At 40.9% G+C, this 24,186-nt stretch overlaps 1 protein-coding gene across 1 annotated transcript in view; it reads left to right on the forward strand.

The window, feature by feature from the left end:
- PIK3CA (phosphatidylinositol-4,5-bisphosphate 3-kinase catalytic subunit alpha) overlaps positions 1-21,108 on the forward strand; it is a 102,736-nt gene extending 81,628 nt beyond the window's left edge. Inside the window, exons 14-21 of the mRNA XM_068281058.1 lie at positions 924-1,095; positions 1,216-1,322; positions 4,323-4,444; positions 7,857-7,935; positions 10,453-10,623; positions 16,127-16,244; positions 16,318-16,469; positions 19,747-21,108. Of these exons, the coding sequence (XP_068137159.1) occupies positions 924-1,095; positions 1,216-1,322; positions 4,323-4,444; positions 7,857-7,935; positions 10,453-10,623; positions 16,127-16,244; positions 16,318-16,469; positions 19,747-20,017 (1,192 nt within the window). The 3' untranslated portion in view covers positions 20,018-21,108. The remainder of the gene's footprint in view (positions 1-923; positions 1,096-1,215; positions 1,323-4,322; positions 4,445-7,856; positions 7,936-10,452; positions 10,624-16,126; positions 16,245-16,317; positions 16,470-19,746) is intronic.
- Positions 21,109-24,186: the final 3,078 nt, after the last annotated feature.

The raw sequence follows: 24,186 nt of genomic DNA on the forward strand, positions 1-24,186 counted from the left end.
TTCTGATATCTGCTTCTCTATTCATCTGGGAAGACCAAAAAAAGATAGATAGAAAGATAGAAAGATAGATAGATATAGATATATTTATTATTATTACTTTTTTTTTTGACATTGCTGTTCAGTATTGTGGCATATCTGTGTATGAGCGCGGCCGCACTGCACAGGTGCATAGTATGGCTTGTGCAGAAGTACAGAGCTGCTCATGCCCATCTTTTACAAACATGCACGAGTGGCTTTGTGCTACTGCGCAGACGCGAGCCCTACTGACGCCTGTGCAGTACGGCCGCATTAGTGCACCGAGGGGAGCGCGGTTGCAAAGAAAAGGGTCCCAGCCGGCAGTGTGGAAGGGTCGTGGAGGATTGGGGAAGCCTGTGCAACATCCAGATGCTTCCCTTTTAAAGTTGTTAGTATCTATTATAAATAAATAAATATGGATGGATAGATGCCTTCAGGTTTGCTTTATAAATCACAGATAAACAGCAGTTAAAAAAAAAGTAAAGTGGACCTGAACTCAGAACTTCCTCTCTGCTCCAAAAGATACGCAACAGCACAATAACCTTTAAAGAAAAACATTTCTGTGTTACAGCTGATACAAATCCAGCAATAAATCTGTAGTGTCTACTTCCTGCGTTCACGGAAGCAGACCTATTATTAACATCCTGTGTTTACAAATTGGCTTCTCTGCCGTCGCAGGCAGCTGACACGGCCAAGAGATGAAATTACAACTTGAGATTAGTCACGGATGAGACAGGCTAAACTCTCTGAATACATACAGGGTGCAGTTCTCATCAGTTGCTACAATTACTGTAATTTAGGTACTGGTAGTACACTTTTGAATGCATTAGCATGCTTTTCCTATCCTGCTTATATTGTTGCAGTACATTCCACCTTAACATCTGTAATGGCTGTGAAATATTTTTTAGGTCAGAAATGCACAGTAAAACAGTCAGCCAGAGGTTTGGTCTTTTGCTGGAATCCTACTGCAGAGCCTGTGGCATGTACCTGAAGCACCTGAGTAGACAAGTGGAGGCCATGGAAAAACTCATCAACCTCACAGATATACTCAAGCAGGAGAAGAAGGATGAACCTCACAAGGTCAGTTCAGGTCTTGCAGATTATCAATCTTTTTAAAGTATTAGTTTCTATGACTGGACATTGTAATATATATTATCAGAATGCTGTTCTGTGTATCAATAAGAGCATTTATTTGTTTAGGTCCAGATGAAGTTTCTAGTTGAGCAGATGAAGAGGCCAGATTTCATGGACGCATTACAAGGGTTTACCTCACCACTCAACCCAGCTCACCAGCTAGGAAATCTAAGGTATAATCAACAAAAACAGACACATTTGTAAAGCGCTTTTTTCCCTTAGGACCCAAAGTGCATAAGCTTGTCTCAGATCAGTACATAGTGGTGCTTACAGAGGGAAATGTTATGTGACCATAAATGCCAGGCTAAACAGGTGGCTTTTATGGTTTGATTTAAAGGGGCACTATGGCGAAAAATTGTAAAATTTTAAATATGTGTAAAAATAGACAAATAAGAAGCATGTTTCTTCCAGAGTAAAATGAGCCATAAATGACTTTTCTCCTATGTTGCTGTCACTTACAGTACGTAGTAGAAATTTGATAGAAGTGACAGATTTTGGACTAATCCATCTCTTCATAGGGGATTCTCAGCAAGGCTTTTATTCTTTATAAAGATATTCCCTAAAAAGGATTTAAACAATGATGCTGGCCAGCTTCCCTGCTTACTACACAGTTTGGGCAGTTGGACAGAGCAACTGCCATTCACTAAGTGCTTTTGAAAATAAGTAAATCCCTGAGAATTCCCCCATAAAGAGATAGACTAGTCCAAAACCTGTCACTTCTGTCAGATTTCTACTACCTACTGTAAGTGACAGCAACATAGGAGAAAAGTAATTTATGGCTCATTTTACTCTGAAAAAAACATAGTTCTTATTTGTTTACACATTTTAAATTTTACAATTTTTCTCCATAGTGCCCCTTTAAATGTGTCGGGTTGTCTTGATTATGTTTGGCAAGGCATTTCACAGGGTAGGAGCAGCATGACAGAAAGTTCTGGTTCCAAAAGTTTTTAGTTAAACTCTGGGGATGGTTAAGTTATTGGATCCTTTCATCTGAGGTTGTGAGAGGTGTTGTGCAGTTGCAACTCATCCTTCAGGTATCCTGGGCCTAGGTTGTGTAGGGATTTAAATGTTAGCATGCCAGTTTTGAAAAGGATTCTCGATTTTATGGGTAACCAATGTAGTGAGCAAAGAATTGGTGCTATGTGGCAATGGCGGGATTGGCTTGTTAAGTCTTGCGGCAGTATTCTGTACTAGCTTGCAGGCGGTGTAGGTCTTTTAAACCCAAGCTGCGCACAGTGTTGGAGCTAGTACGGTCTGAGTTCCCTAACCTCAGTGGAGTTGACTGTGTGGGGAGCTGCATTGCTGTTAGGCGTTGGCCTCGGATGACAAGAATCTCATCCTTGTCAGCATTTAACTTAGAGAGCCCGAGGTGGGGTTCTTCCATGGCAATCCCCATACAGAGGCTGGGTCTGCCTATAGAGCCCAGCCTCTGTTGCTATATAGCTTCCCCCAAAGCCTCCCCTGCGCGCTGCGAGACCCCATAAAACACCACCGCGCTATGCGGCTGTGTTTACCTCACTAACGTCAGTCTCGGCTGCTCCCCCGCCTCCTGAATCGCTCCGGTCCCCGCCCGCGTCCCTTTCCTTCAATCAGTGGGGAGGGAAGGGACGTGGGCGGGGACCGGAGCGATTCAGGAGGCGGTGGAGCGGCAAGACTGGCATTAGTGAGATAAACACAGCCGGCTGTGACACGCTGCGTGTCGCCTGCGCGGTGGTGTTTTATGGAGTCTGACAGCGCGCAGGGGGGTCTTTGGGGGAAGCTATATAGCAACAGAGGCTGGGCTCTATAGGCAGACCCAGCCTCTGTATGAGGATTGGCATGGAAGAACCCCACCTCGGGTTCTCTTTAAGCCAGTTTTCATTCATCCACTCCTAAAGCTCAGCTAAGCATGTGTTTATTTTTGGGATGGAGTCTGTCATGTTGAGTTTGAATGACATGCATAGCTGGTGTCAATGGCATATCAGTGGTATGTCAGACTGTGTTTTTGGATGATTTTCCCCAGTGGCAGAATGTATTTGGTAAACAAAGGGGATAGTATTGAACCCTGGGACACACCATATTTTCGTAGTACAGGGTTGGACTGGAAAGACCCCAAGGCTACCCTTTGTTTTCTGCACCAGGTAGGAGGAGAACCATTGAAGGATTAAACCATCAATGCCACAATACTTTTGCAGCCTGTTAAAGAAGAACTTAAGCCTAAACATACTGTCATTAAGTTATATTAGTTATGTTAATTAAAATAGATAGGTAATATAATCTCTTACCCACCCTGTTTTGAAAGAACAGACAAATGTTTGTGATTTCATGAGGTCAGCCTTTTTGGTTGAAAGGAGGTGACAGGGAGCGTGAGACAAAGTTCCAACTGTCTTGTGTCCTGATCACCCCTCCCAGTTGCTAAGCAACGAGAACATTAGAAATCCAATCATGCTTTGCACAGCATCAGGGGGAAAATGCCCGGGCAGTTTTCTTTGGTGGGACGGAGCTTAGCTTCTTTGCAGCTAAAAATCAAGTTTTGGTAAGAAAAACAAAGTTCTGATGCTGTGAAACTGTTAAACACCAAGCCTTTTCAGTGGTGCTGAGTATATTTTTAGTCTGGAGGTTCACTTTAAGCAAGATTTCATGGTCAACTGTATCAAAAGCCGCTGAGAAATTAAGCAGTATCAGGATGGGACACCCGCCTCTGTCTCTGGCCATGAGCAGGTCATTGCAGATCTCAACAAGTGCTGTTTCACAGCTTTGGTGCTTCTTGAAGTCAGATTGTAGGGCGTAAAAGATGTTGTTTGTTGAGAGCTTAGCTTTAAGTTGGAGGTATGCAGCCTTCTCTATCAGGGGTACTGCTAAGGTTTTTGTGGCCCCAAGCGGGAGGAGAGCAGTGGGATTTAGCGCTGGATCAGGGCACGCGAGTTACGGCAGAAAGGGCCGGGGGTCATGGAGCACAAGGCAGCCGCCAGGGACAGCAAGGCCGCCTCTAAAGTGAGGCCCCAAGCAGGGGCTTACCTTGCTTGTACCCTGGCAGCACCCCTGTTCTCAATAACTTATCCCAGAAAGGGGAGGTTGGAAACAGGTCTGTAGTTGCTCAAAATATTGATTTTGGCTTTCTTACGCACGTACGTTTTGTAAGTATACTGCTAATTATGACAAAGTATCGTCATAGCATCTCCTCTCTACCCTAGGCTTGAAGAGTGCAGAATAATGTCTTCTGCAAAAAGGCCGTTGTGGCTAAACTGGGAAAACCCAGACATTATGTCCGAGATGCTGTTTCTGAACAATGAGATCATCTTTAAAAATGGAGATGGTGAGTTCCAAAATGCACTAATATGCATAAAATGTTATTTAGTACCCTTTAACTTTTCTGAATGCTACATTCACATGTGATGGCTGTCATTAATGTATTTATATAAAGCTCTAAATGACTTTTAATACTGCATAGTATTTAACCCTTTCCAATCCTACGTCGGACTATGGCACTTTCCAGTTCAGCACCAATGTTGAACAGAGTCCAAAATAGGAAAACATGGCTGCCTCTAGGGTAGCCGTTGCTGGATCTAGTCTGGCATGGCGTCAGCTCCTTTAGATGAAAGTATCGGCAAGTTGCTGGTTCCAGTCCGACACAGTGTCAGCCTATTTGGATCAAAGCACCAGACAAAGTCCGACACTTTGATTCCCATCCAGCACCATGCTGCATAATTACCCTGGCAGATGCACAATGGGGAGAGCTGCAGCACGCAAGCTGGAGCTGCCAGCATGCATTTTTTTCCTCCTGCATGCACATTTGGATGCAGCCTATTTGCGTGCCGGGAAACAGACCGAAACCGCAATAGTGGAAACTCAGCCGTAGTGCTGGGAGGGAAAATGGGTTAAAACCCCACTCCTTGTGTTGCATTCAGTTACAGAACTTGTTTTTTTGTGTAGCTCCTTGATTAGCTGATGTCAAATTACTTGTGAATTGATCAGGAGCACAGACATTGAACACTTTCTGTACCACAGACTCACATTACTATACAGTATTCTCAAACAGATTCAGTCTATGCCCCTCTGCAGTCTGAATAGCAAGATGATGCCACTCAGAATGAGGCAGCCCCACCCGAAGGGCCCAAAGGCCCCTAATTAAAGGTACAATTTTTTCATCCGATGCAATCTTTTGATGCATTTTTTACGATTGAAAGTAATCGGAAGGAAATTATCGATTGTTTCTATAAACTGGTTGATTAGAGCATTTTCTCTCCTCCGATTCAATCCAACATTCGGATCCATTAAATTTTTTCTTCAAGTCGACCATAGAATCGTTTTACGATTTTTGCCACACACTGCACAGTTTTCTGTACATTTTAATCATAAAAATCGCATTAAAAGATTGCATCTAACCAGAGAAAGAAGTTGCGATCACAATCCTGATCTCAGCATGAGTATAGGATTTCCCTGCAAAGAATCCAAATATAGTGCAATATTGTTTCCAATGAACCACCCCGTGATTCACTTCACACAGCTGTGCAAGAGATAACCTCCACCACAGAACAGAAGAAACGGGGGTATTATTTCACCCCCTTAGGCTCCCTGCACACTGCAAATCCGTTTTCCGATTCCGTTTCCGATTCCGATTCCGTTTCCGATTTTCCTTGAATACATTCAACAGAAAAACGGATCAAAAAACGCAGCATGCAGTTAAGATTAAAAATCGGAATCGGATGTAAAAACAGATTAAAAAGCGGAATCGGAATCTGAAATGCATGCAGTGTGCAAGAGGCCTTAGTGAGTCTCACTCACCGGAAAGTTTCTTGAGTTTCAGCGTATAAGCCCTCCAACCTGGGCAACAACTGTATGGAACCTTTTAAATATAAAAGAGCGGGACTCGCATAGTGTAAAAAATCTTCCACATTTATTGCTAAAATCCTTATAAAATATGCGTACCAGATTGAAGTTTTTCACAAGCGTTTTGTCTATGGTGCCAGCACCGCCGCAGTCGGATCTCCGCTGCACGCCACAGTCCCGCCTGGATCACTTCCTCCTTCCGTCCCTCGTGACTCCTTAGCTCCGCCCTACGCGTTTCGTCATTTGACTCATCAGGGGCATGGAGTCACGCTAGTCTGGGACGGAGTGATCCAGGCGGGACCGTGGCGCGCAGCGGAGATCCGACCGCGGCGGTGCTGGCACCATAGACAAAACGCTTGTGAAAAACTTCAATCTGGTACGCATATTTTATAAGGATTTTAGCAATAAATGTGGAAGATTTTTTACACTATGCGAGTCCCGCTCTTTTATATTTAAAAGGTTCCATACAGTTGTTGCCCAGGTTGGAGGGCTTATACGCTGAAACTCAAGAAACTTTCCGGTGAGTGAGACTCACTAAGGGGGTGAAATAATACCCCCCTGTTTCTTCTGTTCTGTGGTGGAGGTTATCTCTTGCACAGCTGTGTGAAGTGAATCACGGGGTGGTTCATTGGAAACAATATTGCACTATATTTGGATTGTAACGGAAGAGTGTGTACTCAAGTAAAGTCTGCGGATCCCCTATACAATTGGTGACATTTGTGTTGTATATTTATACAGGTCCTATCAAGAGTGCTGTGGAGCGCAGTTTTTTTGCCTTCTGGGGCATTATTGAAAAGATTGCATCTGATGAGAAAATTGTTCTGTTAATGGGCACTATTACATTGGCTGCTTGAACTTTTTTGAAGGTTTTTAAGACCTGATTTTTAGCTGCAAAATCTTCATTTCATGCTTAACATTTTAACACTCTTGATTACTTAGCTTTTACATTGCATTTTTAGGTCTTTCCCTGGAGATGTTCTCCAACGCCTGTTCCTTTTTTTTTTTCTACTGGTTTATTCTGTTTGCTCACCTAAAATATGGAATAGTGTATTACAGAAAATGATTGCATCAATATGCTTTGCTGTCATGCTTAATGGTTTAAAGTTAAAGTGGACCCAAACTAAAAACTGATTATGCTTGCCCAATAATTAACATTCAATTTTAATGTAAGATTGTGATTTTTTTATTTTTTTATTTTAATGGTATAAACCTTAATTTAACGAATTCATGGTTGAAGCACTTTCCACAGGGCACCCTGCCGATGCCAGATCACGTTTCATGCTGGGACAATGACCACACAGGCTTCCAGAATTCGCAAATGCAAACAAACAAAAATTGCATTATGCATTACAGATGGTGATGGCCTCAATTTTATGCAGCTGCCCATTTATCAAATTTTTTTTTAACTAGGTAGTATTATTGTATTTTCTATTTATAAGGTTGTGGGTGCAATATGGTCGTATGGTTTGGTTTTTTAAGTTTGGTATCATTTTAACAATTTCAAAATCTGGTATCCAAAGACATAAAAAAGTTGTTTAGGTGATACCTTTTATGACTAACTGTACAAGATTTCTCAGCAAGCTTTCTTCTTCAGGCATGTTACATAACTGGATCAGAACCATACCCTGAACCATATCCAGTTGATACCTGAAGAAACATGCCTGAAGAAGAAACTTTCTAAATCTTGTACAGTTAGTCATTAAAGATAACTCCTAAACAACTTTTGTTGTTATGTTTTTGGATTCTCTCCATGACTAATACCAGACCATACGCAAAATTTAGGAATGTTTTAAGTGTATCTCTCTGAGATTTTTTTTTTTCAACTTGGTTTCATGTATTACTTTGCCTGTTGCCTCCTAGTTATATTTGTTTTAAAACTATCCCCCCCTTCACCCCAGATTTGCGACAAGATATGCTGACTCTTCAAATTTTGAGAATAATGGAAAACATTTGGCAAAATCAGGGGCTTGACTTACGGTAAGGAAAATATTTTGGCCGCCCATATTTTTTGATTCTTAAACCCTGCAGACATTTTTATACTCTTACCTGGTTGGCCCTCCTCTTAGTGCCAGGCAAGATGATGTTGCTGGGCAGGCGAAAGCTCTATGCACAGCATCCGCACACTCCTCCCCGGCCCACTCCTTGTTGTCTTGGCAATGGCTGACGTGTCACTTGTAAACAGACAACTGCTCAACAGTTTCCTTTTTGTAATTTCTATTTCATAATGTGCAAGATGATTTCAGTAGTTGACAGGTCTGGACTTACACGAACGTGTCTCATCCACCTCTCCTCCTGCTCATCTGATGCTGCCCCTTTCTGCCAATCCCTCCACTGCCTGCCCAACACCCAAAGGATCCAGTTCAAACTCCTAACACTATTTCTCAAAGCTCTACATAGGCTATCCTCTCCATACATTTCCTTATTAATCCCCAGATATTAGTGCAAGGTGAACAGAGGCGCCAAAAGAGTAAAAATAGATAAAACCTTTAAAACATGGGGAAGGCAGTGTCGGACTTACCTCCTCCAAATAGACACAAAAACATATTAACGTTTAAAACATTTTAATTTTATTTTCATTTTTACATTTTATTTTTTAAGGTTCTTTTTAACGCATTTCACAGGTATGACCCTGCTTTATCAGGCAATGGGGTAGGAGTATATGGCAAATGCAGGTCTCAGTCTGGGCCAAGTGCCAGACTCTTGGTGTCAACCGGGCTCTGTGTCATTCTTTAGGGCTCTTTCACATTAGGGCAGATTTTGTGCGTTAACGCAAACGGCTAACGTTTGCGTTAACCAAGGTGAGATGAAAGTCCATAGACTTTCATTTTACCTTTAACACCCGACGCTGCGTTTCCATGCATTGCGGTTCCGACGCACCCGGGCGCAGTTTTTATCCAACGCACCCGCGAGCCGGCGTTTTCCGTCTGGTTTAATTACCAGCTACAGCCGCTGATTGCGTCGCACCGCAGATACCCAACGACGCCGCAGGCAGACAACGCGTGCAGGAGAACGGCTCCAGCACGCGTTGTCTAATATGAAAGAGCCGTTATTAATCCCCAGATATCACATAACTCTTGCATCCAGGATTTTTCAAGAGTGTCCCCTCTTCTTTGGAACTCTCTCCTCACAGCCTTTCCGTTCCAAGCCCTCAAGATGCCTATTCAGACAAGCTTAATATTTGCAATAGCTAGAATTTCAAGGACAACTGAAGCGAGAGGTATATGGAGGCTGACATATTTATTTTCTTTTAAACAATACCAGTTGCCTGACAGCCTTGCTGATCTATTTGGCTGCAGTATTGTCTGAATAACCCCAGAAACAAGCATGCAGCTAATCTTGTCAGATCTGACAATAATGTCAAAAACACCTGATCTGCTTCATGCTTGTTTAGGGGCTATGACTAAAAGTTTTAGAGGCAGAGGATCAGCAGGACTGCCAGGCAACTGAAATAAATATGGCAGCCTCCATATTCCCTCTCATTACAGTTGTCCTTTTAAAGCTCACTACCTCATCTATCTACTCCCCCAGTCTCTCCACCCTACTACCCTGTAGATTGTAAGCTCACAAGGGCAGGGACTGCTCTCTTTTGTGTCCTGTTTCTGTGCATTTTATAAAATGAAAATCCGTATTGGTGATGTTTTTCGAATTACACATCAATCATATGTATCTGTGTGTTGAACTGTTCATGTATCTGTACTCCCCATTGTCGTATGTTTTGAACTTTGTACAGCACTGTAGAAGATGTTGGTGCTATATACGTTTAAAAAAAAAAGTGCAATAATAATGTAGCTAATTTGTGATGCTTACATTTTCGGCATATAAAATGCTCCAGAATATAAGACGCACCTACGTTTAGAGAGGGAAAAAAGGGGGGATAAATATATATACTAAACCTGGTGTGTCCATGGTCCAGGAGCATCTTGTAGATGTTCTTCCCCAATTTATTGTGTTTCCCATGTGTCCCCTTCTGTTCCCAGTGTATCCTCCTCTGCCCCCATGTATAACTGTGAGAAGTGGCAGCTTGGCTCACCTAATCAACGGCTCCAGCTGCGATCACAGACCTCTCCTCTTCTTCACTGCGACTCTAGTGTCGTCTTCGGCTGATCGCATCATCAGTAGGAGTCGGCAATAGAGGCACACTGAAGGTCTGTGATCGCAGCTGAAGCCATTGATTAGGTGAGCCAAGCTACCACTTCTCATAGTTATAAACTGGGGCAGAGGAAAATACACTGGGGGACAGTCGCAGCAGTTCGTATCGGTAGGTGTTCGTAAGTCGGGTTTCCCTGTATTCAGCATATAAGACTTTTGGTTATAAGAAACATGGACCTGTGTTTCTGATCGATAACTGCATCTTGCATTTACACATTAACACTCTCTTTTTTTCTACTATGCAATTTTTGCCAAAATTAAAAAAAACTTGGTCTTGAGTACATCTGAATATAGAAAGATGATTAGGTACACTTTTGTGTCTAACAGTGTGTCCTAATGTTTTAGAATGCTGCCATATGGATGCCTATCTATTGGAGATTGTGTGGGACTGATTGAGGTGGTAAGATGCTCACATACTATTATGCAGATCCAGTGTAAGGGAGGTCTGAAGGGTGCCCTGCAGTTCAACAGCCATGCATTACACCAATGGCTAAAGGACAAAAACAAGGGAGAAACGTGAGTAATTGTATTCATTAAACATTTAATGCTTTTTTTTCCCATTATTTTTATTATTAACTTTCCACTGCACTGTAAAATCCTCTAATTCTTGGAATGCCATGTGTACTGATTTAAGTGGTCAACGCTCTAGAATAACAACAACAACAACAACAAATAACATTTGTAAAGCGCTTTTCTCCCGTGGGACTCAAAGCGCATAAGCATGGCTCCGACCATCGTGGTACAGGGGAAGAATTTTATAAATCTGGAAATGCCAGGCTAAACAGGTGGCTTTTCAGTCTGGATTTGAATAGCTCCAGGGATGGTGCTGTCTTTACTGGGTGTGGTAGGGAGTTCCAAAGAGTAGGGGCAGCATGACAGAAGGCTCTGTCTCCAGATTTTTTGAGGTGCACTCTGGGAGTGACCAAGTTTATAGAACTTGCTGATCTGAGGTTGTGAGAGGTGTGGTGCAGCTTCAGCAAGTCCTTCATGTATCCAGGGCCCAGATTGTGCAGGGATTTGAATGTCAGCAGTCCAATCTTGAAGAGTATTCTCCATTCTACTGGTAGCCAGTGCAGTGAGCGAAGGATCGGTGTAATGTGACAGTGGCGAGGCTGGTTTGTTAGCAATCTGGCAGCAGCATTCTGCACTAATTGCAGGCGACGCAAGTCTTTTTTGGGGAGGCCAGCATAAAGGGCATTGCAGTAGTCCAGCCGTGATGTGATGAAGGCGTGGACTAGGGTTTGAAGATCCTCTGGGGGAATCAGATGTTTAATCTTTGCAATGTTCTTCAGATGAAAGAAGGAAGATTTAACTACAGATGAAATTTGGTTTCTGAAACTCAATTCCCCATCGATTAGTACGCCAAGGCTGCGCACAAGGTTGGAGCTGTTTATGTCTGAATTCCCAATCCTGATTGGTGTTGCTTTAGGATAGAGCTGTTTTGATGGCGAGCACTGGCTTTGGACAAACAGGACCTCAGTTTTGTCAGCATTCAGTTTCAACCAGTTATCATTCATCCATGCCTGAAGCTCAGCTAAGCAAGAGTTTATTTTTGGGGTAGGGTCTGTTCCACCAGGTTTGAAGGACAGGTATAGCTGTGTGTCATCGGCGTAGCAGTGGTACGTCAGGCCATGTCGTTGGATAAGTGTACCGAGTGGCAACATGTAGATTGCAAACAGCAGAGGGGATAGGATTGATCCTTGTGGCACTCCGAATTGTAGAGGTGCAGGTTTGGACATTATAGGTCCTAGGGATACTCTCTGTGTTCTGTCAGTCAGGAATGATCTGAACCACTGGAGGACTGATCCACTGATGCCACAGTACTCCTGCAGTCTGTTAAGCAGGATTTCATGGTCAACTGTATCAAAAGCAGCTGAGAGATCCAACAGGATTAGGATGGAGCATTCCCCTCTGTCCCTTGCCATGAGCAGATCGTTGCAGACTTGGATGAGGGCTGTTTCACAGCTGTGGTGTTTCTTAAAGCCAGATTGTAGAGGGTCCAGGATGTTGTTTACTGACAGCCTGGTTTCAAGTTGCAGATAGACAGCCTTTTCAATAACTTTACCTAAGAAGGGGAGGTTGGAGACAGGTCTGTAGCTGCTCATAGCATCTGGATCCATGGAAGGTTTTTTGAGAAGGGGCTTGATGATTCCTTCTTTTAGAGAGGTAGGAAACCTCCCTGCTTGCAGAGAGCAATTTACTATTTTGTGAAATGCTGGACCAAGCAGGTCAGGGCATTTCAGCATATGTTTAGTTGGTCCAGGGTCCAGGTCGCAGGTTGTCTGGTGGAGACGACAGAGGGTGTCTGAGATCTCTTCCTCACTAATACTTTTGAAATCAGTCCAGGGTGTTAGGTTGTTTTTGCAGCTATTTCCATTAGTTGCATGAGTCTTGGGTGCTGTGGACTGAATGAGAGACCGAATAGAAGATACTTTGTCAGCAAAGTAGCAGGCAAATTTCTCACATAGCTCCTTTGAGGGAGTTATAGTGGGTTTTAGACAGGATGGATTACATAGTCTATCAACTGTGCGGAATAGTTGGGCTGGTCTGTTGGCGGCCTTTGCGATCTCCTGTGATAGGTAGGAGGATTTTTTCTTGGTGATCGCATTTTGGTAGCTTTCCCGGTGAGAGACAAGGGTGTGTTTTATCTTTTGAATTCTGAGATTTTCGCCACTTCCTTTCTAGTCTGCGCACTTCTTTCTTTAGGTCCTTTAGTGAGCTGTCAAACCACCGCGCATGGTGAAGTGGTGTAGATCGTTTGATGCGAACTGGAGCGAGGGCGTCATAGGCAGATGACACTGCATGGTTGTAATTCAGGACCATGGAGTCTGGGTCTGCGCAATGATTGGTTAATGCATCGAAGTTGAGGATATTCTGAACGTGCTGGGGTGAGACATCTTTCAGTGAACGGTATTTTATGAGTTCTTTCCCTCTGTGTTTTATCGCTGGTGCTGTCAGAGAGAAGTGGATGGTGTGGTGGTCTGACCATACCACTGGGTTTATATCCATGTGTGATATTAAAAGTCCGGAATGAAATATAAGATCCAGGGTGTGCCCTTTCGTATGGGTGGGGAGGTTGATAGCCTGAGAGAAACCCAGTTCATTCATTATGAGAAGTAGTTCACTTCCTAGCTGGGAGTCGTGATCATCCACCCATGCATTGAAGTCTCCCAGGATGATCCATCTAGGGTGTTCCACTGTTACGCAGGATAAGAGTTCAGATATTTCCTTAAGAAAGGCTGGACCATTTTTTGGGGGGCGGTATATGAGCAATATGTTGATGTTTACTTCTGCTGACAGTTGAGCTGCAATACATTCAAAGGTTTCAGTGGGGCCTATGGGCAGGGGCCTTATGTTCAAGGAGGATCTGAAGCATATGGCAACCCCCCCACCCTTGCCGACTTGTCTCTCACAGTGCAAGATTGAATAATTGGCCGGCACGGTTGCTTCAAGAGTTGGGCCTGCATGCTTCCCAAGCCAGGTCTCTGTCAAAAAGGTCAAATCAGAGAGCTCTATTAGGTCATGTATAGTTGCAGTCTTATTATTTATCGATCTGGCATTGCAGAGTGTAGCTGTGATTAAGCTTTTCTGAGGGCAAATATGTTTTTTATACTTGGATCCACTACCTCTCCGCCCCCTTCTGCATTTCCTGAGTATCCCAAAGGATTTTAAGAGTAGAGCCAGAGAGGTGTTAATTTGTAATTGATTCTTGGGAGGGCATGCAGAGAAAAGGTCCTTTGATGAGTATTTGTATGTTGACATTAGAGACAATAGACTTGTTCAGATAGCTTGTACTTCTGGAGTCCTGCTGGGATCAAAGGGGGTCTATGCAAAATCCTTTCATTCCTACACAGAGTTGGATCATAGATTTATTTTAAGTAAAGTTCCTTGTTTTAGAAGATAAATGATAACATAAATGTGGAAAATAGTCACTTGGTGCATATGCCTTGGATAATGTATAAAGGATTACTCACAGGGTGGAGTGAGGGCAATCACAGGCAATCAAGTTTCCAGAGAGGTTGAAGGTCTTGTTTCAGGTCAGCTGTTAGAAGGCTTGGTGTGTTCAGCAGAGGTGAGCTTCATGGAGGATTTCAATCCAGTTTAAATCTCTGCCATCCAAAGTAATCCGATTGTTCTGGTTGGTTGTAGTTGTAGCCTTGGTCGTGGTGGGTGGAATTCCTCTGTATTTTGAGTCCAGTTTCAGCACAAATAGGTTTAAAGGTGTAGAAATCTGAGACAAGGTCTGGAGCAGCTTAAGAGAGCTGCAGCCCGGCTGGGCGCGCTCAGATCACATTTCCTTTGTAGGAAATATGTAGTTATTTACAGTGATGACCTCCGGATGAAATGCAAATGAGTTTCATTTGGATTTCATCCAGATAATTAGTGCAGTTGATGTGGCTGGCCAGGGGGTGGGGGTGGGGGTGGGTGGTTAAACTTTCCCTGACGCAGTCTTCTTTAACCCACCCCACGCCACGTTCCAAGCCATGTTCCCATGACTACCGCGCTTCCTCCTTCCGGGTTAAGGAGTAAGCATAGTAAGTCACGTGACGCGGCTTGGAACGCAGCGTGGGACGGATTAAAGCAGACGGCAGCTGGGTACGTTTAACTCTCCCTCACCCACCCACTCAGATGCACTAATTATGCGGTTGAATTCCAAATTAAACCCATTTGGAACTCATCCGGAGCTCATCCCTGGTTACTTAGTTCAATGGATATATCTCTCTATGCAGGGATGGGGAATGCTAGAGGTCCACGTTTGTATTTGCACGTGGTTTGGGTTTGGTTTGTGTCTAACTAGGGGCAATAATTTCCTGACGCTAAAAAGATATTCCTGCAATTTAGTGACCAGTAGCTGTTAGTGTTTCTTATTGATGTCTACAATTACTTAGTTTGCCTATGAGACCATGGGGTTGATGCACAAAGCTGCGGTAATATTGCTGTGTGCAAACCGCGCACGGCAATATAAGGGCCTTTTCCACTAGCGATTGCAAAAGGAAACCACAGACGCAAGCGATTGCTATCTTTTTCCAGGGCTGTGGAGTCTGTCGATGCAATTTTGGGTACTTGGAGTTGGTGATTTCGTAATCGGAGGAGTCCAGAGTTGGATGATTTTTGTACAAAATGCACAGCCCTGGTAAATATTAGACTAAAGAGTCGAGGAGTGGGAGTTGGAACCATTTTGGGTACCTGGAGTTGGAGTCAGTGGTTTCATAAACTGAGGAGTTTTTTTTTTGTACCGACTCCACAGTGTTGTTATGCGATTGTGAGTTTATCTTTTAACATGAAGCACAATCGCAGGTAAAATCGCTTCAAAAAGCGATTTCAATTTACAGAAAATCAAATCGCGGTAGTGAAAAATACATTTTATGCTTCCTATGTTCAAGTAGCAAATCGTTCTCAGTGGAAAAGGGCCCTTACTGTGCCTACCAACAGGTTACCGTGAGCTACACCATTAGCGCAACCTGCAGTACTCTAGTACTGCAAGTGTTGCTACTGTAACAGTGTTACTAAAGCACATTACCGTAGCCACACTTGTGGTACTCTAGTACTGCGAGTTGAGCTAATAGAGTAACTCACATTAACCTGCTGCGTTACCTATCTGCTAGTAACATATTACCACAGCTTCATGCATCAACCTCCTTGAGAGATATTGAGAAAGAAAAACGTTTTTATGTTTAGCTTATAATATAGAGAATATGCATTTTTTTCCTTGTCCCCCCACCCCTTCCCCTTTTCTTTCTTTCCTTCTTTCTTTATTTCTTTTCTGCACACGGTTATGACGTTTGTCTGCAATCATCTGATGAAAGGGACCGATGTGGCTCAAAAACACTTGTCATAACCTTGTGTTGATGAATGTTGCGAAGAATTAAAACACTTCAGCATTGAAACCACTTTGGTGTGCTAACCTAATTGTGGACTTTTGTGGTCTCTTGGTGTTGCATGGCACTCAGATGCCAAGCAACACCACTACTACAGAAAGGTGTGTCGCTCTAAAAACGACTTCCTTTTCTTTCTTTAGGTACGATGCTGCTATTGATTTATTCACACGATCATGTGCTGGTTATTGTGTTGCCACTTTCATTCTTGGAATTGGTGATCGGCACAACAGTAATATCATGGTGAAAGACAATGGGCAAGTAAGTTTGCATCTAATGTATTCATAGATTTCAGCTTACAACTTTCAGATGTTAACGCTAGCTCTTCTGTCAGCTGTTCCACATAGATTTTGGGCACTTTCTGGATCACAAAAAGAAAAAGTTTGGGTACAAGCGGGAGCGAGTACCATTTGTGTTAACGCAAGACTTTTTAATTGTCATCAGCAAAGGAATACAAGAATGCACTAAAACCAGGGACTTTGAAAGGTAAGCCCAAGAAAAAAATTCTGTCTGCTACACTGGCCAAATACTCATGGCAATCTGGGCAATTTCTGAAAATGTTGACCAAGATCACTAATAAGTGATCTATTAGAATCATAAAATGATTACGATGAAATGGGGCCCTTGGCAAGATGACACTTTTTGCCCAGCGCTGATGGTCACCTGCCTTTTTCAGTTCGATTTAGTGGGAGACCCTAGACTCTCTACAGGTCCTAGGCAGCTGCCTAGAACTGCCATGTGGATGATCTGGCTCGGATTAGAATTAGTTTTTCAACTATATGCTTTGCATTACCCACTTGTAAGAGCTCATACTACATAATGTGTAGCGTGTTCAGTCATTTTCATACACTTCATACGCACAAATTTGTAACAAATGGAATGCTGTAATAGATTTATTAAAAGTTCTCTTATCATATAGAATTAGTTAAATAGCACAAAAGTTAATTCAAAAGATTACTACGTGGGTTGCCACCATAAGTGGGGAACAATCTCTTCAAGGACATCCAAAGTGAAAATAAACTTACTAGATAAACACTTGTATCTATCCTACTCCTCCTAAAAATGATTTTTAAGTCATCCCATAGTTTTATTTTAAGTTATTACGGTTTAATTGTCTCTGCTCAATGACACATTCATTTTAGTATGCCAGAGCTAAAATCTATGAACTATTGACCCTTTATCTCTTTCCTGCTCTCAGAAGCCATTTACTGCCAGGAAAAAGTTTTATGACTGTAATTCCTCATCAGTGAGCGTTATGCTATAGTCCAACCCTGTCCCGACCCGGACAGAAACTGTCACTTTCATACCTAATGTTTAACTCTTTTAGGCAAAGAAAGGAAAAAAGGAACGCAGCATAGTTATTTGTGTGCTTGGCACAGTACATACACGTCTATCTCATTATGTCACATGTCATCTCGGATGTCCTTTAAAGAAAACACTGCATGTGTATGTTGTTTAAAAAAAAAAAAGTATTGCAGCTAATGCACAGAGCATTTTGATTTTAAATTTCTTGAATTATGAATCATACTTATTGATGCTGAATGAAAAAGTCCTTTGTAGCTGAGCTCTGAGTAAAGCTATTTAAAAGCAATCTTTGTTTATGTGGCATTTGTAAAATGATGAATGCTCACTATTAAAGCAATGGTTTCCCCTCAGCTTCCTATAAATACTTACCAGTGTAAATTATGAATTTCAGAGATGATCTTAAAAAGCACAAGTTGCGTTCCTATTTACTTACGTGACTGAGTTCACATGATCCTAGCGCTGCTCCATATTTCTAGAGGAGAATTGTCTGCTACTGTAATCTTGAGTAATAAATGAAAAGTACAGTCCAGACTCCTAACAGGAATCTTTGCACATAATCCAGACACCTGTGAAATGGTTTACTGTAAGGACTCATACACACTATCTGGGAACGGTTAGGGACTGAGTGCTGTACAAATGCATCACAAGCCTAGTGGCTATCAATACCTTTTACTATGGAGGGGACAGGATGGACAGTACACAGCCCACAATGGAGATGTTTATAGCAAGTAAGGTGAATAGAGCATCAATGTGCTTGAGAGTTGGCAAGGTTTCAGACATCACATAAGATCCAAGATTCCAAATCTTCCTGTGCTATGGGGGGGTGGGGGGGGGGTTATCTCCTGTAAACTTTATAGATTCCCAGCCATGGCAGTCCTTAACAGCCGCCTTGGTCAAGTTTAAGCCAATGTTTTTACTTGGCTCAAGTCTTGTAATCCTGTAACCATTTCTGTGACCTATACCACCATTCAGACATGCAAGTGACTTCATTTCTTTCCATCATTATTAAGAAATACTGTTTGTTCAGCAGAATGGAAATAAGCCAGCAACTAAACAGTAAAAAAAATTAGTTAAGAAAATGTGCTTTCCTTCTGATCAGTATTGTTGTTGACAGTGCAGTGTAATGAACTGAGCCTTGTTGGCTCATAGTGCTGGTTCTCTGAGATTGTATGGGGGATTACACGAAAATGGTCTTCTCTGCTTTTATTTGTTGTATTAAAATAATGAATACAAGGCTTGGATTAAAGTTGGGATCTAAGTTGCAGCTGTCTGGAGAGAAGTAACATTCCACAGAATGCTAGTCTTATAGCAGTGATGGAGATCTTTTCTGTATCTCTCACTTTGAACAAGGTTATAGTATGTTTTTCAAAAGGCGTTTTAGTTACTGGATCAGCATTGCAACCAGATAACTATCTTTTCTGAAGGTAGGCAATGGCTTCCCCCATAGTTCTATTTTATAACAGGAGTCATTTTAGTAAAAATGTATATACGTGTGTGCAGTTTTTAAACTAGAGTGTGGGTATGCTTCTGGAAGGAACAAGCATGTAACCTGTATATATCTTGCATTAATGATTAACAAGTCAGCCTCTCAGGTGTATTAATGACCAGTATTACATACTTGTAAAATAAACAATAAAAAAATGCCACAAAGTAGTCTTAATATGTTGAAGCCCAATTCCAGGAAAACAAAATTAGTTTTAGATGGTGTGGAGAGGCTATAGAACGAAAATGTTTTTTGTTATTGCTGTTTTCGATCCATGACATTTTACCATTAAATATTCTCAAAGGGGGAAAAACAGCAAAAAAATGGTAGTGGGAAGGGTTTGAATTACCCGCTAGTTATTATTGTTGTTGTTTTTTTTTCTTTACCATCCCTGGGACTGTCTGTTCCCATATTAAATCTACAAATCGTCATGGAAATCCTATAAGAAGAAAAAGATGGATGGCAATAAATATCTAACCCATTCCACAATAAAAATAGAAAATGTTCCTTAAATTAGGCTTCTAGGTTCTGTAGGATATTATTGGATACATAGATGACGCTGAAAATCTGATCTGACTATAATCAGTTAGGTGGAAAGTTTCTAACCCTCGCTTGAGTTATATTAGACCATAACAAGGTTTTCTGAAACATGTTTATTAATGGTTGTGTAACTGTAGTGATGTGCACCTGCAATGAGTGGCTGTGTTTCTTTTTGTTGTAAAATAAATCTCGCCCACCCTGGATTTATTTCAAAATGAAAGCTCTCTACAGGTGTGTGTACACACAAGTTCAGTTACACAATCGCTGATCTAGTAACATTATAGCAACTCAGACCATGATTGTTGGTTCACATATGTCCTCCAAAGACCTCTGGTATCTCCCACCCAGGAGAACCTTTATAAATGAGTTTACTGGTTCAAATAGATGACTTCATTGTTAATACTTTTTTTTTCTCCTCCTATTGCCATTTCTTAGATTTCAAGAGATGTGTTACAAAGCTTATTTGGCAATACGACAACATGCCAGTCTTTTCATCAACTTGTTTTCCATGATGCTTGGATCTGGAATGCCTGAACTGCAGTCTTTTGACGACATAGCGTACATCCGAAAGACCCTGGCCTTGGAAAAATCAGAACAGGAAGCTTTGGAATATTTCATGAAACAAATGAATGATGCTCATCATGGTGGATGGACAACAAAAGTGGACTGGATCTTCCACACAATAAAGCAGCGAGCTTTGAACTGATTAAAAAAGCCTGGAGCAGACTTCAGACTTGCCACCCACATTGTGGGGCCCCTGCACTGTTAATAGGGACAGGCAGCAGAAGACCGGCTGCATGGGAATTGCACAAACCACAGAGAGCATTACTATGACAACTGCAGCTACATGAATGCACCGGAACCATTAACACTAACAGGGTCTACTACAACACTAAGGAAAACATTTCAAGAGCTACAGTCTGGATTTCAAAAGTTATGCCTTAAGGTCAAACAGGCGGCTATCCTCTTATCCGCATTTTAGTACCTAATGTATATGGTCATGGTCTATTTGATACAAATAGAAGTTTGGCATAGATAAATATTTTTGTGATTCCCATGTGTGTTTTGGAATGCTGACTTTTGAATCTTGGTGCAGTAATATATTAGAAACCAGACTGAAGGGCAAAAAAATCCCTTTATAAATGCCTCACAGTATTGTTCAATTGCAATGCAACTTTAGATGCGCCTAACATTTTGTCCATTTTTTTCTTTTCCTTTTTGTGTTTTTCTTTTTTTCCTTTTAATGTGATGCAAATTGTCTCACGAGAAGGAGGGTCTCATTGCTGTCTTTCTCTAGCATTTTTTGAATTTTTTACACATATAAATATATAAATATATATAACTACATAAATATATCTTTGTTTATAGTTTGCGAAAGTTGCACCATTGGTAAGAACACAATTTCAAACTTTCCTGAAGTTTTAAAAGAAGTCCCAGAAATTCACACAGTAAGTGTGCATTAAGTATATTTGTGTTGATCATAACACCCTTCATTACTTAACTGCTGCATTATATGTATGTATTTTTTTTATCCTGTAATACTACAGTATAGGAGACCAGATGGAACTAGGATTGTTTTAAGTTAACTGCTTATTGCACTGAAGAATGTTGCTCTTATTGAAAGAATCTTATTTTTATAGTCTTCCTGGGCTATGATGAGGATTTTTGTTTTATTTTGCAAAATGTACTTTGCATCTAACTCCTATCTTAGTTTTTGTTTAAGATATTTTATGTGTAATTTGCATTCACTTTATTGTGTCTGCATGATATATTTTTATTTTTTTTATATTACCGGAGTTTAAATATCTAGCATTTTACGTCATTTGATGTTTGCAAGTATGTGTGTACATGACTTTATATATGTATGCATTTTTTTGCACACAAATGCATTCATTTGTTCATTCATTGATGCTTTAATAAATCGACAGATTACTTTTTTTTCTGTACCTTTATGTGAGATCCAGCTTCATTTTCATGGCGTGATGCTGAAAGCGCAGGTGCCCTTTTTTATGTGGTTCAATTCGCACTTTTTTTTTCCCCCTCAAAAACCTTGGCTTCATTTAATTTTAAGCCTGCATTTTATTAACTTCGCAGCTTAATCCCGCTGAGTCCATTCAAAAGGTTTCTGTGAGGATTCGAGACCACTAAAATCTCTCTCATTATGCAGTACAGACCAGAGGCACTGTCACAATCTAATTTTTGCAGCAGGCTGTGTAGCAGCTGGATAGCTATTGAAGTATGGAAGCTTTTACAGATTTGCTGTTACCAGATGATGGAAGGCTGAATCTAGCCCTTGGACTGGTTGACTTCTATTACATTATGCAATATAAACCTATGGAGACTGCCACTGTTTACCCTGATTTACTTCCAACAGCCATACTTGCAGTCTCCATAGGGGATGCAAGGCATCAGAGCATACCAGCTACTTCACAAAGTTACTCAAGAAAATAAGTATGGGATAATTATGCTCCCTTTGACCATTTTTCTCACATATGGTAATGAATGAACCTGCCTTTTGAGAAAATTAAGGTGTAGAATATCCCCCTACAAAGATGTAAAGATTTTTAGTTCATGGTAACTTTCTGGCTTTCTGTGGTGGCACTTATTTTAATCTGCTTTTGGCCTGGAACCCACATGCAGCATTTTTTGGGTTATTTGTTTTCCCCCTCAAGTGGGATCACATCTATAGCATTACATTAGCAATAGCTTTTCAAATCACAAGCGCTTAGAAAAGCTCTACTAGTGGGTCCCAGGCTTTTCAGGTACTTAATGCAATGCAGTAGTACCAATACATTTTGAACAGTTTTAGTATGATTTTTCTGAAATTCTATTAGATATTAGATGAGCTAATGTGAAAAATCTATTATGGTAACACTACTCAGGAGTTGATTTTTTTATTTTTTTTTGAAGGGTTATCAGAATACATGTTGCTTTGAGGTGATATTGGCCATTCAGTAAATTGTCAATTGGAGGTAGGCGAGGAGTGTGGTAGTCTTATCGGCGGCCTATAGCACTGCATTGCATCCAACAGTGCAATGCTGCAGTTCAATTGCTTTTTAGTATATTTCCTGCTGGAATCTATTAAAAAAAAATCAGTGTTCTGCGTGTGGTAGGGATTAATCCAATCAGAGAGGAGTTAGCCATTTAGCCATATTGGCTGCAATATATAAGTGTATGGCCAGCATTCGTGTTCAGTGACAAGCAATCTCAAGATTGAATTATTTGTCAGCTGCATGGTTTTATCTTGATTGGCAACTCAGTCACATGATGTAAGCAAACTACAGCTACCAATCAGATTTATTCTCTTGCTGTCAGTGAGCTTGAGGGTGTCTCCAGTCATAGTTGACAATCAAGCTGGCTTTCAGAAATGAACAGGCTCTAGACACACCAATTTTTCTATGTAAATTATAAACCACTGATGACATACAGTGGACTCTTAATACTACGTTCTGCTTAAAATGTGGCAACTTAAAAATTGTATTTATTAACAAACTTTGCAGAATATCTGTATAGTAGATGGGCAAAATGCATTTTAAGCAACATTTGTTCAGAATTCTGCTCCACTGCAGAAGTAAGCAGTACAATTTAATTTGCAGTCTCTAGTTGTCATAACTTTGGCAGTTCCGCTCATTATGCACAAAACCATATTTAGAAAATCTCAAATCACAAGGATATTTGTAAAAGAGATTCAGTCGCATCATTTACCTAAGCTTTAACCAAAAACAAAAAAACAAATACAAGGAAAATTATTCAAATTGATTCTCTGCATAAATTAGAGCTTTTAATTAAATCAGTCCCTGTGCATTTCCCTGCTTGTGTTCAGAAATTAAATCTCCGGGGTTTTTTTGTTTGCTTTTGTATTTTTTATATACTGTGACAAACACGGCCAGAACGCAACAATTTCTTAGCCCAAAGTTTATAAGCCCAAAGCCCAAAGTAACATTATAAAGCATTATAAAGCTCAAAAGAAAACCATTCCCAATTGTTGGAACTCCTGTAAGCTGGTCAATTTTTGAAGTGGATATGAAAGGAAAAAAATATTTCATTTACCATAGCTACTTTCAGGCTGGGAGCAGACTAGGCAGTGCAGAAAACCCAGTGTTTTCTGCACTGTGAGTTTTTATTTTTTGCTGCTTTTTTGTTTGCGATTGTGTCTTGTGTTGCGTTTTTAATGCATTTTTTGCGCATTTGCCATTTTTAAAGTTTTTCATTAATTTACTAATCAATGGAGTAAAATACAGTAAAATTCCTCTGCATCTCCATTGAGATACATTATGTGCGTTTTACATGCATTTTAAAAAGTATGCAGAAAGTTGTGCGTTTTCAAAAACGCACAATGTAATGCGAACATATACTGTACACATTTTTACATGTGGCCCAAAGACTTTAATTAGCAGCAAAAATGCTAGTATTTTCCACAATGCTAGTGTTTCTGCCTGGTATGTTCCTAGCCTCAAACTTTCTCAGTTGATCAATCCTGCAGTCATTCTTTGTATCTTTTTACACTAGTACTACTCTTCTTACTATTTAGAAGTCTTCAGTGGAAATGACAACATTTTAGCACTGCAGATCTGGATTTAAACTTAATCAAAAATGTTTTTGATATTGCTCTTTTTTTATTGTACAGTATATCTTTGTATATTTTGTACATCGTCAGATTCTGGTATTTGCTGTGCTTCCCTCCAAAATGTATTTGACCTTTTTAGAAGACCTTTTCAGTACTGTATTAGCCATAGCTAGCAGAAAAGAAGAAAATTAACTGTTGATTTAGGCAACATTTTTTTATTGGCAGCCTAAATATATTTTCAAAAGCAAAAAGTTAGAGATAAATTTGTCTTTGTTGAATATGCCCATAATCTCCTGATCTATGGGCAC

The sequence above is a fragment of the Hyperolius riggenbachi genome, chromosome 4 (genome assembly GCF_040937935.1).
Source record: "Hyperolius riggenbachi isolate aHypRig1 chromosome 4, aHypRig1.pri, whole genome shotgun sequence".
Lineage (NCBI taxonomy): Eukaryota > Metazoa > Chordata > Amphibia > Anura > Hyperoliidae > Hyperolius > Hyperolius riggenbachi.